The 15379-nt window shown below is 43.1% G+C and overlaps 1 protein-coding gene across 1 annotated transcript; it reads left to right on the top strand.

Annotated features, from left to right (window-relative positions):
• The first annotated feature begins 1104 nt into the window (after nucleotides 1-1104).
• On the top strand, nucleotides 1105-12084 carry LOC118099654 (E3 ubiquitin-protein ligase pellino homolog 2). Its single transcript, XM_035144360.2, has 7 exons — nucleotides 1105-1648; nucleotides 5532-5661; nucleotides 6087-6188; nucleotides 6645-6842; nucleotides 7395-7580; nucleotides 7684-7889; nucleotides 7988-12084. The coding sequence occupies exons 1-7, from the start codon at nucleotides 1569-1571 to the stop codon at nucleotides 8370-8372; spliced, it is 1287 nt and encodes a 428-aa protein (XP_035000251.1). The 5' UTR covers nucleotides 1105-1568; the 3' UTR covers nucleotides 8373-12084.
• Nucleotides 12085-15379: the final 3295 nt, after the last annotated feature.

Below are 15379 nucleotides of genomic sequence, written 5' to 3'. Positions count from 1 at the left end.
CCCAATAGGGTTGGCTGCACAAACCTGTGTGTCTGTCAGTGTACGTATATGTTTGTGTTACCTCTTTTTGTTACCTAGGACAGTTGCATTAGCTATAGGCAAATATTTGTCATTTCCATTATATTAAAAGCTGAGGTTTTGGTATATAGGCCTAGTATGTGTGTACTTGTACTGATATATTTGTGAGGACCAGTTTGAGCATAGACCTTATGGAGTGACGACTTGGTTTTAGGCTTAGGGTAAGGTTAGGGTTAGGCTTAGGCATTTAGTTGTGATAATTAATGTTAGTACAATAATTTGTATGTGAGTGTGTGTTTGTGTGCACTCCAGGTATTACTCATTTGTCTCGAACTAAATCTGTTTACAAAGTCACATTATGCACCTTAGGTTAGAGTTCTGCAAGTAATAACTAATAACTGTGTGTGTGTGCGGGCCAATTTTGGTTCAATACCATCATTGTGAGGACATTTTGACGTTGTGAGGACATTTTGGCTGGTCCTCACAAATTCAAAGGGCTGTTTGAGGGTTAAGACTTGGTTTTAGGTTTAGAATTAGGTTTAGGTTAGGCATTTAGTTAGGTTAAGGGGCGGACTAGGGAATGCGTTATGTCAATGAGTCCTCAACTATAGGGAGACGTGCGTGTGTGTGTGTGTGTGTGAGAGAGAGGAAGAGAGGGAGAGAATGAGAGATGGACAGTGGGCTCCAGTCGGCCTACATCCGTGTCCCAACTCCCACATGAGATGCAGACAGGGGGAAGAGCGGGTGTCTGGTCGGGGGGCGCAATGGTGACCCACATCCTGGCTTAAACCACACCCCCTCCAAGCATCCCTTTACGTCAGACTCCATAAGCACCCACGAGATCAGAGCGGCACGATTTCCACACATTAAAACCGAAATGCATCCTTGTGTCACTTTAAACGCACCAGGACGCGTTTACGTGCCGGCGGACGTGGGCACTTCCTCTGGATTTTTGAAATCCCTCATTTTACTCCATCTGTGGGAGCCAGCGTCTGCTCGAGGCTGCGTCCATGTTCTGCTTCCACAGGGGTGTTCACACGCACAAGAGTATCTAAATCTTTAATTGTTAATATCTGCTTTGCTTCTGCCCAATAATAAATAGTTTCAATATCGATAAAAAAGCGTATAGTTGAATAATGATCTTTGTAGAAGTGGTTTAATCAACTATTTAAGAAGTTTTTCGAGCGACCACCCCTACATGAAAACGTGGTGCGCTCCACTCCCTGCCGTTAGCCGTTGTTGTATCCGATGCTACTGAACAGATTCGCCGTGGTACAAACTCGCTCCACACTGGCACAAAACCCCGGAAAAGATGCTCCTTCACGGGACTAAAACAAGAAAACACGCCGCCAGAAGTCCCGGGAAACTTTACCGAACTGTGGGCAAACTTTGAGAGATTTTCAACCCAAATACCACTTGTCCACAGTTTGCGAGGAGTGGGTTAGCATTGTTTTATCCCACCACCACTGTTGCCATTGGACGCGGACACAGACACACATATATATTCTTTTTTTTTTAAATTCTTTTTCTTCTGGAGCAAGTCCAGTCTGATGAATTCACCGAAAAAAGACGGAGACGACGATGTGCCCGTTAAAGACCCGGTGAAATATGGCGAACTGGTCATTTTGGGGTAAGTCTCCCTTTTTGTTTTTTTTTTAAACCTGAAGCTATAGTAAGAAACGTGTGGGATGGAGAAACCCTCCATTAACCTTGAATGTTTAGCATTAGCATCGGCACAATAAACCCACAGATGACGTGTGAGCTCAGGTTTGTTCTTGTTAAAATAAATGGCTGTTACGGTGGTTTATTCGGGCTGTAAATCTTTATAGTACCAGCTCATTTATTACACACCACCGTCGTTCACCGCCGCCAGGGAGGTGTAGTAATGTTACAAACTAACTTTATCACAGGAAGCCATATTCTCTTCCCTGTGGGGGGTTTCCAGCATCACGTATGCTTTGTATGTGTGAGCTACATACATGTTATAGCCATGGTACATGAGGCCACACAGATGTAGCCGCTTTTTCATCAATGGTTGTGTCGGGGGTGGTGATGGAGGGAGGGAGGGGAGGGGGGCTGGATTGCTCTGCCTGAAAATCCCAATGATGTCATACTATGCTGGATCTGCGATAGTGAGGCAGAGGAGGGTGATATCATGGTGTGGAGGAACATGCAGGTTGCAATGTGTGATTTAAAGCCTGTGTAGTCTGTGGCTGAAGAAGAGAGCGCTTGCATCCAGATGACCATCCATGCCGAGGAGGAAGAAGAAGCAGCAGGAGGAGGAGGAGGAGGAGGAGGAATAAAGCCTCTCTACATCACCAGCAACACAGTAGGGCCGGATGTGCTGATGACAGCCACCAGCTTCCACAGAGTTTCCCACCCTTCATCCTCCACGCTGTGCATGGTGGTCCGCAGGGCCTAGAAATGCCACAGCACACACACACACACATACACGCAGAGTCACGCAGCGCTTCCTGTGTATGCCAAAGATAACTGACCTAATGGCCTATTGCTTCCCCTCTGGCTGAACGTGGAGTTAGGAGGCTGTAGGCCGCCTGTATCAGAATACTGATTAGTCGTCCTCTGTGAACAGAGCAGGCCTTCACACCCTCTGAAGAGGCTGAGGAAATGATCATTTGATGCAAATGTTAGATTTCTAGCCATGCAAAATACACACAAGCACACCCTGCGGTTTGTGGCACGATGCTTAATGTGCCTCTTCGATTGTAGAAAATGCATTTTGTGTTGGCTCACTTTTAAACTGTAATGATTGAGGTATGGTTTGAATGATGGCCAAAGGCTTGTGGGTTATGATAGCTATCCTCCTTGTGGGCCTACATTTGAAAGACTGTCTGGTATTATTGTGTTATTAAAGCCACATACAGTATGTTAAAAATAACTCAATCATATCACACTGTTGGCTTTGAATATCATATTATTACTTAGGTTATCCACTATATAGATCAGATTTATTATGATTCCGGCCCTTGACCACCCTCTGTCCTCAGACATACAGCAGGTAACTCCCAGCGTCCGAACAGGCTGTTCTCTCCTCTGCTTCTTGTCAGATTTCATGTTTTCCTGGCCCATTTTGTGCAAGTGTGGTTTGACTTTGCATCTGTCGGCCTTGATGATCGTATGCACCGTGTGGTCGATTGCAGCTTCAGTACGGCCATGTGATCTTTGCAGTGGCTGCCTGCCATCGCTCATTACCGTAGTTAGCCTGGACACTGTGTACGGCGGCACGGCCCCTGTCCCAGCAGCCCCCGGCATCGCTCAATGCACCTCTACCCCGTGACCCGCTCCCGTCGCCATGCAAACACCCTCTTGTCTTTGCTGGTTATCTCCCCCACACCTGTTTATCTCAGCCACAGCCCCTCTTAACAGTCTCAGTCGCATTCCTCTGCCTTAGACCCAGTCCTTTCTCCGCCAGCCTCTCTGTGTTTTGCTGAGTGCTGACTTTTACAGGAGCAGCTCTCCTCGGTGCCTTGCCCTCAACTAAAATAAACCCTGTGTCGAGGGGCAGAAGGAGTGAATATTTCATATTGTGCTTTATGATGTGCACACATGCGTGATGCAGGCCATGGCTGCCCAGCACACTTCACATAGCTCTTACTGTAGCCTTTTCCTCCGACCCTTATGCTCGCTGTATGTCTGCCCTTTCTCCCTCCATATCCTTTCCCTGCCCTTATCCTCATTTCATTCATTTAGCTTAAGTTTTCTCTCTCTAATACTCAGGATAGATTCTGACTGCTTTTCTTTCTCCATCAAGGCGTTTGCCACCTTTTCGCTCTCTTTAAGCTGATTTTCTCTCCTGTGCCCTCTTATCCTCGGTCCCATTTCATATCTCATACCTTCTAACCAGAACCCTCAAAGCTCTGTCCTCATATGTCTGTCATTACTGACCCAGTCCTCCTCTTGTCAGACGGCATTTGAATTAACAGGCAGGGCAATGAAGGGAGCAGGCAGCACTGAGTCATCCTCCTTAGTTGGACTCCACATTTAATGTCAAGTACATGCAGCCTGTTTGAAGGGTTTTCCAGGTAGAATGCCCAATCATCTCACCATCACCCCACTGACTCTCTGCCCTGCTCTGGCCTTGTGGTTGATGTCAATGAATTCTGGCCCTGAGATCCATGGACGTTTGGTTTATTAAAACGTATAATGCCAATAAACTTCTCTTAGACAAACAAACAGACTTTTACTAACAAAATGTACTAGTGAAACTGAAGTCAATAAACAACGTGTCATGTTATTATATGAAAGATATGGGCAAAGCGTTTGCTTCGGCTAAATACAACAAACAATTATTTTAATTATTAATTAATCAGCCCTATTTTTTTCCTGTTTATTGTTTACATTGTTTGGTGTATACAACATCAAAAACAGTTGAATATTAACCACGACACTGAAAAGTGTATTTATTTATTTGGGTTTCAACCAAGGATTTTTTTTTACCAATAATTAGTCAGTTTATTCCGTTGTCGGATGAGCAGATTAATGTCTAAACAACTCACCAGAGCCAAGAGTCATGTCTTAAAACTAATATAATATAAACTGTCCAGCAGCAAAAAACTCAAAGTATCTGATTTTTGATGAAACAAATGAAGAAAGGCTGGGGTGTTTTTTTGGCATTCGACCATAACATTATTGGCATTTAATGAACAAATTAATCAAATATAAAAAAAACTGTCACAGAATGATTTTATTTTTAAAGACAGTTTAATGAATCATACAGTTTCACAGCTACATGGTACAAACATAGTAGAGCGGGCTGTGGCGTCGTCAGCCCACGCTGCTGCAGGACTGACTGACTCAGAACAGAGCCAAACCAGATGCCCTCTGATCTGATGCAGTTTGAAGGCCAGTAAAACCAGTTATTGTCCCTCCTAAAGTCTTCTTGCCTGCGGGGTATCCGCTGAATAGTTTTAATAAAGACCATGTCCTGCTGATTAGTCAGAAGCCGAAAACCAGAATACAGCCTCCTGTGTCAGCCCAGACTAAAAATTTGGTTTTAACACGGCTTCAAAAAAAAGGACAATGTCCAGATTTCAGTTAGCTCCGACGTTAGAATGAAGTTAACATGATCATTACACAGTAATTTAAAAAAAAAAAAAAGAAGGAAAACTGAGAATGTATTCATGTTGGATTTTAAAAGGCTCTGTCTAGAAAACATTATTTACCACTCCTAAAACTTGTTATGTCCAAACTAGAACACGTACTCAAAGCTGCACTGTTAATAGTAATGTGTGATTGTGTTTATAAAGCTATTCAAGCTTGCTGAAAATGCTTTCCACTTTAAATAGAAGTTAAACAACAAGCTAGCTCCACTTTTTCAGTATGCAAACAAGATCACTGTGTTTTTCCTACCATGAGGCATTCTCCATGAAACAAGATAAACGGGATGAATGTGTGAACTTATGTACATGTTGTCTCTGAGTTGTATTCTGGTCTGATCTGGTTCATTTGGGTGTGATGTCCTTATTTCCGTCCTGTGCTTTGTCTTTCCGCAGGTACAATGGTTCTCTTCCAAGCGGAGACCGGGGGCGCAGAAAGAGTCGCTTCGCTCTGTACCGAAGGGCCAAGGCCAACGGTGTCAAGCCCAGTGCGGTGCACATCCTCAACACGCCACAGGACAGCAAGGTACATGTGTGTTTGCTGTGTTTTTTTATCAGCGTGAAGAATTCCTTTCCTTCCTGTGACTCCCTAGTCTTTCCTAAATGGGCCAGAGGATGGATGACTCAGCATCATGACTGGTGTGTGTGTGGTCTGTCACTCTCTGTTGTATATGTGTGTGCGTGCATGTCTGCATCCATAAATGGGGACAGAGAGATGATGAAGTAAAGAAAAAATAGTTTAAGACGGGTTTTACCATCATGCGCTCATTGTGACATGCTACTACGACATATACCATAACATGACTTTGTTTTACAATTATGAATTGACTGTGTTTTATTGATCTTCAGTTTAGTTTTTCTTGGAGTGTGTAGATTGTGAAGAGATAAAAGACTGTTCCAAAAGATGAGCTCATCCACTCATCCTGCTTGCTTTTGTTGTTGTTGTTGCAGGCCGTACACAGCAGGGGGCAGCACAGCATTTCTTTCACTCTGTCCCGTAACCAGACAGTGGTGGTGGAGTACTGCCATGACAACAACACAGACATGTTCCAGGTAACACATTGAGAAACTCAAAAATACATGTTCAAATGTTTCTATACAACATTCTTGAATAAAAGTCGGTACGGTAACTATAAAAATTATCTCTAATTTGTGATCACGTGCTGTTTTTCTCCCAAGTTATGCTGTTATGTAATCTCATCAAAGCAGTTTTTGTTGTCAGTAGATTATTTTGGTTCAGATCCATTAAGAAGTAAAAATAAATTCTCGTGTGGAAAATCTCCATGAAAGTCTATTTTTATACACCAGGTTTTGCTCATATAATAGTATCACAGATTTATTTGGTTTTCAGAAAACAAGGAATCTTTTAATCAAGTTACCCACAGAATTAAAAGCCACAATCATCATCAACAGTATATTAATAGACATTACACCACTTTTAATTCTGAATATCACTTCAATCATCATTTGTTTTGTTCACAAAGCGCTTCTCTGTGTCTGCCCCCGCAGATCGGACGCTCCACAGAAAGTCCCATCGACTTTGTGGTGACAGACACCTCCGGAGGGGGGAAGGAGGGGGAGGACCCCTCCATTGCTCCCAGCACGATCTCACGTTTTGCCTGCAGAGTCGTGTGCGAACGCAACCCACCCTACACTGCGCGCATTTACGCTGCAGGCTTCGACTCCTCCAAAAATATCTTCCTAGGAGTGAGTACACTGATATTCCAGCCAATAGAGGTGTCTGATAAGAGGTGTATTTTTGGAATCAGGATTGTAACTGTTTGAAATATTGACAAACTCAAGGTGTGTGTTTTCGATATATGGTTCACAATTTAGGGTTCTTGACCACTTTGGGGCTCGTGATATGATTTCTGTAAATCAGTTGCAATTTAAAACCATTTTTAATAGAATATTTTAGCCATAATTGTTATAAAAGATAAAAAGTAGTATTTCAATCCAAGATAAAACCATGCAAATAAAAATATTTTATCAACTTTGTGAAATTCTTTGTGCCCGTGACCCCTGAGGTCATTATAACATATTAGTCATAGTGTCAGTTGCAGCAGGTTAATTTATAGAACCATAGGATATATTCCAACAGAATTTTTTGCAAACTAGCTCAAATCAATATCCTCTTGGATAATGGGGGTCCTCAGTCTCTGGGGTCAGGGGCTAAAACGTTTTGGAACCTCTGAGCTAAAACAAACGTTATATGACATCATGTATCATTTATACGTGCTCACGTCTGTGCCACCACAGGAAAAAGCAACCAAATGGAAAAACCCTGATGGACACATGGACGGTTTGACCACCAACGGGGTGCTAGTGATGCATCCAGAGGGGTTTCCAGAGGAGCCGAAGCAGGGGCTGTGGAGGGAGATCTCTGTCTGCGGTGATGTCTACGCCCTTAGGGAGACACGCTCTGGGCCCAGCCGGGGCAAACTGGTGAGTCACCACTGTTTAGGTTGCCACGTCCGTATCGCTTTTTGACCCCATGAAGGTTGTGGGAGGTTTATTTTTGGTTTTTGTGTGTCTGCTCTGTATCCAGGCAGAGGGAGAGAGCAGCGCACTACGAGACGGTTCCCTGGTTGACCTGTGTGGTGCCACCCTGCTGTGGCGTACGGGCGAGGGGCTCATGCGTGCGCCCACCCTGCGTCACCTGGAAGCACTTCGACAGGAGCTCAATGCCTCCCGGCCCCAGTGTCCTGTCGGCCTCAGCACACTGGCCTTCCCCAGCCTGCCACGCAGCCACAGGTCAATCTTTAGCGCTTGTTCATACAATGGATTGTGTTTTATCTTCATGTCTAAAGTACTAACTACTACTGACAAAAAACGTTGATGTTTTACTGTAGCCTTGAAGAACGTCAACCCTGGGTCTACCTCACTTGCGGCCATGTCCATGGACGCCACGACTGGGGCCAGAGATCTGAGAGGGAGGAGCAACCAGGGGAGGGCGAGGGCTCTACAACCCGCCGAGAATGTCCCCTGTGCAGGAGTGTGGGTCCCTACGTGCCCCTGTGGCTGGGCTGTGAGCCTGCTGTGTATGTTGACGCCGGCTCTCCTACTCACGGTTTTGTTCCGTGCGGTCACGTCTGCTCAGAGAAGACAGTCAGGTACTGGGCAGAGACCCCACTGCCCCATGGGACCCACGCCTTCAGACCTGTCTGCCCCTTCTGCTCCAGTGCCCTCAGCACCCCCGGCTGGACGCGGCTCATCTTCCAGGGCCCCATCGACTAGTCGCCACAGCAACCACTATAACAACAACCATTCATGTCGCAAATATTGGTCAGTATGGAAAGGTAATTAAGTTGGAGTGCTTAACGTCATTTTCGCGTTATTAAAGCATATGTGTTCTGCAGTCAGTATTCAACGTTGTCAGTGAACGCAGCTCCAAGCTGAAGAATCCTGTGTCTTGTTTATCCTTCAGTCGCTGTTAATTGGTATACGATGATGAGGATAGTGGCAGAATAATCCATACTGTCATGTGAACAGTATTTATTCTGAAATACCTGATGTCCTCTTCTCTGTTATTCAAGAGTCTGCTGGTTTTTATTTCAAACCAACGCCTCACTAGCCGATTTACCCAGAAACCTCTGAAAATACACACAAGAGCGTAAACACCACCTTTAGGTGGGTGAAGTGTCTCACTGAGTGAAACATGAATTCTGACATCGTAGTCTCCACTTTCAGATTTAATATCCAACCACTTTCACCTTCATTTGCACTTGTTTGCATTCTGACTTCCTCGCTAACCTGAATGGCCAGTTGATTCATATTCATAGCTGCACTCAACAGGCTGTATGATAAGTACCTGTGTTAAATGAGCGAGGGATCACAGGTTGTTCCATGAAGAGGAAATGATTAACCACTTTTAAAATCATTGTTTGTATTCAAATATCCATTTAGTGTGACACCTATGCACAGGCCCATGATAAACGAGACCCCCTGTTTACCATTAGCTTGGAGTTAGAAACCTGCAGACTCTTTGATTAGCACTGAAGCACCAGAGGGAGCTCTTCATGCTATGTAAGGACAAGTCTTATCCAGATTATCGAGCAGACAAAGGATAAACAAGGGCTGGGAATAAAACTGGGTAAACGCCACTTCATAACCCCCCTAAAGCAATAAAAGCACTCTCATAGATAAGCTAAATGTTGTGCTATGTTTAGCCAAGTGTTGTGTCAGCGCTCGTCACATATAACAAGGCTGAAATGGTTTCCAGGTTAAGGGCTCAACCAGAGGCGTGTTCAATACCACAATTCATTTTATTTCTACATGAGGTCGTAGACCAGGTAACCAGGTATCTTAGTAAGTGTGATGTAACCAAAGGCTGACATTTTAAAGACGAGCAACTGAATCAGTGAAAAAAATATATTTTTAAATCATTTTAAATGCATCCAGTAGGGGGGGCCATGGATCTAGTGATAGAGCATGATGGCTGCAGGGCTGTCGGTTTGATCCTCGGCTCCCCTGAACCCAGGTTGTGTCAGGAACAGCACAAAGCTCATGCCAAATCACATATGTGGATGGTGATCCACTGTGGCAACCCCATCCATTCAAATACATGAAGCAGCCACATCATGACCGACAGAAATCAGGACAAGTCATCACATACAAGCATTTAGGATTGTTAAATGAAATTGAACACACTTCTGGTTACTGAATTCTGATTAACAGGCTCTGCGTTAGTGTGACGGAGCGTCTGAGCGGTTTGACCGTGCATAACCTCAAAAGAAAACCTTTTTTTGGTTTGGTTTGTTTGTTTATTTCAAAGAAAACTATTTTGTTAGGAAATGGGGAGGGGATTTAACCGGGGAAGCGGGGAGGAATTCTTTTAGATGTTCAGTGTTAAAATGAAAGAAAAAAAAAACTATTTTTCTAACAGATAATTGGTTTGAGTTAACCGTTGTTACTCAGTGTAAGCAAGTTCTGTATGTTTCCGAATATTATCGTGTGGTAGATGTAGGAGAGCTTGTGAGTGAGAAAAAAACGTTGCCAACACTGTGTCCAACAAACACACGTTAACACACTGCTACCATAAAACATTGCCCAGACAATGAATGTAGCCAAATACTCAGGCTATGTTAAGCCTTCCCTGGTGCTCATATTGAATGGTCTATATTGTGATACTATTTTTGTAACTGAATATTATGGTGTAGCCTGGTGAACTAGCTCAAAAGAGTTTGATGATTTCAATAATAGCCTCAAGTGTGGAAGACGTATAATTGATAACACACACACACTCACGTGGAATTTGTGTCTCGCTTGCATGTGCTGAACGTACACATACAGTATGTACACTACACAGACACGTACTCCAAAAACTTTGCACGGTGGATTGCCAACCTGTTATTCATGCTCAGAGGGTTTGTTGCAGACCAAGATGTCTTCCACGTACTCTGCTGTCAAAACGGCAGCATTTTAGTTTAGGGGTTGTATTATTTTTATTTTCTTTTTTTTTTGGAAGACGTCTTTAAAAGAAACAAAGACAGAGAGCCTGAGAACAAAAACCTCATACTTGATAGATGTGTGACATTTGTGAATGAGAACCATCAAATCCCACTTTGTACTACTATGCTAATATTTTCCACCAAAACCAATTCACTGCAGAGGGATGTCCACGTCAACGTGTGTTTACATTTTGTATTTAGACCAGACTGTAAATAAAGATGGACGACGTGTCTCCACATCCTTCCAGTAGCCAGAAACGGAGCCAAAATACCCTGTGTATGAACACCGGTTTCTTTGCATTGGAGCCGGAGTCTGCGTTGTAGCGATTGGGAGATTATGGTGTCGAGGTTGATTTGTGCACTCGACCAATCGTGAGTCAGTTTACCTGTATGGTCACACACCAGTGAATATTTCAGAGATGAACTTTCGACTCCAGTTCACTTCAAATCTGTGTGAGTGAGAGGGTAATAAAACATTAGCTTCCTATTTTAGCTTCACTTATATATGTGTGACCAGACCCATATACCACGATCCAGGTGCTTTGGCTTCACTTTTGAGGAGCTGTCATGTCATCCATCTTTATATTCAGTCTGATTTTAGCCGATAGTGGAACAACTCACGCTACCAAGAGTTTTCAGAACACTGTATTTTCCATGTGAAGTCTAAATACAAGATTTAAGCTCAGCTGAATGCGGTGGACAAAACGACGCAGTGTTGATAATTACTGTCGCTCAGGATTGGTGTTTTCAGATTCACGGCGGGCAACGCCCGAAGGTAGAAGTCACTTTGAGACTAAATGTTAAAAAAACAACGAGATTCATACTGTGTAGCAGAACCGATGTGAGACGAGGGTAGAGAGAGAAGATCACCACAGGTCCAGGTTCAGTCCCATACGGGTCTTACTGCAGTACAAGGCAATGAAAACATCTCGATCAGCTGCCCTTTACTACGCACGCCAAATCCAGTGAATCCTGCTTTTGAAGATGATGTAATCAACAGTTAATGTAACACATTGGCATGTGGATGGGAGAAGCCTTGCAGCACCCTAATTGGCTTCTTGTTTAGCTCACTCTTCTTTCACTTCTCCTTTGCTCTATTCTTTTATTCAAACCCTCTGTGGGTTACAGGTGTCCATATGCAATTTCCCTTTTTTTAAATTTGTTTTTAGAATTTAGTGAAAGAGTCAGACGCATAATGTATTTTAGCGTGGCATCAGGTTGTTTAACACTACCAGTAACATCATTAGCTCGTCCCTAACTTTCTGTTGTTTTATTATATCTATCGATTGACCTTCATGCCACATGATTAAACCTCATTCTCCTCAACTGAGTAGCTGACACTTCTTCTACAGGGCAAAACCTCACAGTTAACAATGCATTCCTTTAAATACATCTGTGTTTTGTACAGCTATTTTCTATTATTTTATATCATATTCTCCTGTAATTGTCCGGTGCACAGACAATCGCTATACACATGTCAATAAACCTGTTAAAAAGTTGAACCTGCTCTGTCTGTTTTGTCGCTATAATAATATACATTTAATTGTATTTAAATGAAGCCAAAAGCAAAGTGCACTTCTATCCCAGCAGAGGGCGCTCTCTACCAACGCCGAGACTGACTGCAGGCCCATGATGAGGTTGCTTTGAGTTGCATCACCTCTTTACAATAATCAAGCGTTGTAATGAGCAGTTTTGGCAGTTGCACATGTGATGAGACGTTTAAAATTACCCAACGCAGAGCAATTTAAAGAACTTGAGTTTGACACCTCGCAGAAGAATCCAGGATGAAAGAGCTGCTGAGAGCGACGCTGCTCACAAGTCTGTTCAGGAATTGTTTCACTGCAGTAGAGGCTTTTTTACTCTTTCAACGATTATGAAGCTTATTTCAGGGGTGTCTCACTTACAGATTACATTTAATCTTTTCTAAAGCACAGGAGGGAGAAAACTAAAAGCACGCTGAAACTATAGAAGAGACTTTAAACAAAGTTAATTATAATACATGTTGAAAGTTTTCTACTGAGGACAATGCACAGCAGGCACATGCCCAGGGCTCTGGAGCCAGTGGAGGCCCTTAACATTTATTATTAGTATTAGCATTTTGGGAAATATTGGGGAAATGAGATTGTATGATTATACTTTTTTTTGGAATATTTTCTAAATTAGCAGATTATAGATCATATTAGACTTTATCTGATGTTTCATGTCCTGTTAACATGTCAACATAATGAATATAATTTCAAAGTGATAAATGTTGTGTGGTTGTAGGTTTCCCCATTGGCCACACTCCAGGGGTCCAGGGCTCATGGTTATGATGATCCGCCCATGAATGAGGATGTTACAGCTGCTGTTTGATATGTTTGGAAGTTTATAATGAGTAAATGTTCTAGTAGTTATAGCCAAAGAGGTTATGTTTCCAGCCCCTTCTGTATGTTTGTTGGTTTGTATGTTTTTTTGTGAGCAAGATAAAAAAAAAAACCTGACGGGATTTCAACAGAACCTGGTGGAGGGAATTCAAGATAGTGTGTTTTCAAACATTGTCGCTGATTTCTCAGGTATTAATTCATGGATCTTGATGAAAATCTGGTATCTTTTGGAAATTGATATCTATTGTATGTGATATTTGATGCAGCTTAATTGAATTGAAGGGGACTGTTGGGCCTTGGCAGAGGTTTGTGCTCTAAACTGAGCCCCATTGTAGTAATGAGGAAGAAACTCTTGATATTGTAACAGAGGCATGAGAAACTGGATGGTTGAACCCAGAAACACTGGTGTTGTTTAACAGTTTATTCTCGATGTCCGTGCTGGATTACACCTCGGCCCTGGTCCCGAAAGCCCCAGGTTCACTGTATCATGTAGTTTACGGTAGTACCATGAGTTGTAACTTTGTTCGACTAAAGCATTAGATCACCTGACATGACAGAGACTTGGCCGCATCGCAGAGCTGCACTTCATCTGTAGCACTTCCACTGACACTTCAAGCACTCATCGTGTTATACAGGCAGGAGAATTAAGGTCTGGTTACTGATATGCTGGAGGGAGGGACTGTGTGAAGACTGGGAAATAGGACACTGATACGTCCTGGTGTGGTGACACATTTAAAAATAAAGCCGACGGCTGGGTTGCTTCATCTCTTAATATCCAGGACTTGTCTTGAGGAGGGGTCTTGTGTCAGAATCCATTCAGAAGACCATAATATTAATTTCAGGTGATACTGTGCTTGAATTGTGTTTTTCTAAATTGATTTGTGTCAAATCAGATTATCACAGTGTGAACTCAGGACTGTGCAACAAACCACGTTTAGGAAATATAGTGCATTCTGCACAGTGTGGAAAGGAAGAGGGGCCCAGCAGTTCTCTCTCTCGCCCTGCGGCTCCCATGCAGGTTTATACGGCCATGCTCACTGTGTGTGTGTGTGTGTGTGTGAGAGAGAGAGTGTGTGTCAGGGGACGTAGCATAGATGCCGGAGGCAGGGTTTAAGCAATACAGTTGAATTCTCTCTGGAGGGATTTGTAGGTTTTGATCCCAGCTAATTAATGTGAAACCCTCAATGGGAGTTATGATATACGTGACTGTGGAGTTTGAAGATGACTCTCCTGTGAGTGTGTGTGTGTTCGTGCGTACAAATTTGTGCACTTGTGGACCATGTGAAAGCATCTGAACTAGTGTGTGTGTGTGTGCGTGTGTGCGTGTGTGCTTGTGTGCTTGTGTGCTTGTGTGTGTGTGTGTGTGTGTGTTAATCAGTGTCTCTGAAATCTGTCCCCTCTGAGGACTCCCTCTGAAGGTAGCAGGGGGCATTCCCACCATTGTTCCACCAATCCACCCATTAACTACAAACACTGGGAAACTTTAATTAAGCCGAGGCCACAGACGATTAATTAACTTTAAGACTTTCACTTCTTTTTTCTCTTCCCTTACACACTCTCGCTATAAGTCACCGAGCCATAGAAAGTGTTAATTTAGCCACATAATTTACAAATCCAATTAAAGCCAATATTAAGGCACCACAAGCTGCTGTCCTGTGTTCTCCAGTCTGAGAACATTATTCTCTTTTGTGGCTCGACGAGCGGTGGATGCCAGCGCACGTAAGCCGAGCAGAAAGTATTAAACAGGGGTTAAGAGTTGTAATAAGTTTGATTATTTTATGGAGTTTATTATGCTGTGTTATCCTGTTAGGGAGGTGATGTTGTGGCAGCGGGATGTGTAATCCGGACCCTCTCCCGCTCTGCTGTCGTCACATGTCACAGTTTAGTGAAGGGAGGGCCCCGACCTGGATGTGGCTGAGTGAGAATACGAAATGTGTCTCAACACCTGCCACACACAGCCCCCTCAGGTCTGCAGGAATATATACGACAGCAGCATCCGCACTGTGGAAGTCATGTGCAGTCTGCTGATGATTCAGTTTATTCACTCTGTCTTCTATCAAACCACTAATCCCTGTAGACACTACATTATTTCAGCAATTTACTCTGAATGTCATATACAACAGTAATAATGCTGAGTGACACTGAGGTCACATCCTCTGTGGGTTTTCTGCTAATTCTTCGGTTTTAGTGACCTGACCTGACTTCACATCCCATAGTTTTAAAATAACTGCACATGGAGTGTTTTTAGGCTTTGATATTTCAAATTTGACAACTTTTAGCTCAATAACTACAGAGTTCAATACCTTGAAAAAAGAAAATACTTCACCAATTTTACTGCAATGACATATGTTGTTTTCAAAATAAATGGATCAATTGTGTTCATATAACTTGTGAACTATAATTTGAACAAACTCAATTAATTTGTGTTACC

This window comes from Hippoglossus stenolepis, chromosome 20 (assembly GCF_022539355.2).
Source record: "Hippoglossus stenolepis isolate QCI-W04-F060 chromosome 20, HSTE1.2, whole genome shotgun sequence".
NCBI lineage: Eukaryota > Metazoa > Chordata > Actinopteri > Pleuronectiformes > Pleuronectidae > Hippoglossus > Hippoglossus stenolepis.
This window is presented reverse-complemented; position numbering and strand designations above follow the sequence as displayed.

Coding starts and splice junctions, on each gene's coding strand:
- LOC118099654 (XM_035144360.2), top strand. CDS start 1,569: ATGAATTCACCGAAAAAAGACGGAGACGACGATGTGCCCGTTAAAGAC. Junction 1,649..5,531: donor GGCGAACTGGTCATTTTGGG/GTAAGTCTCCCT, acceptor GTCTTTCCGCAG/GTACAATGGTTCTCTTCCAA. Junction 6,843..7,394: donor CCAAAAATATCTTCCTAGGA/GTGAGTACACTG, acceptor GTGCCACCACAG/GAAAAAGCAACCAAATGGAA.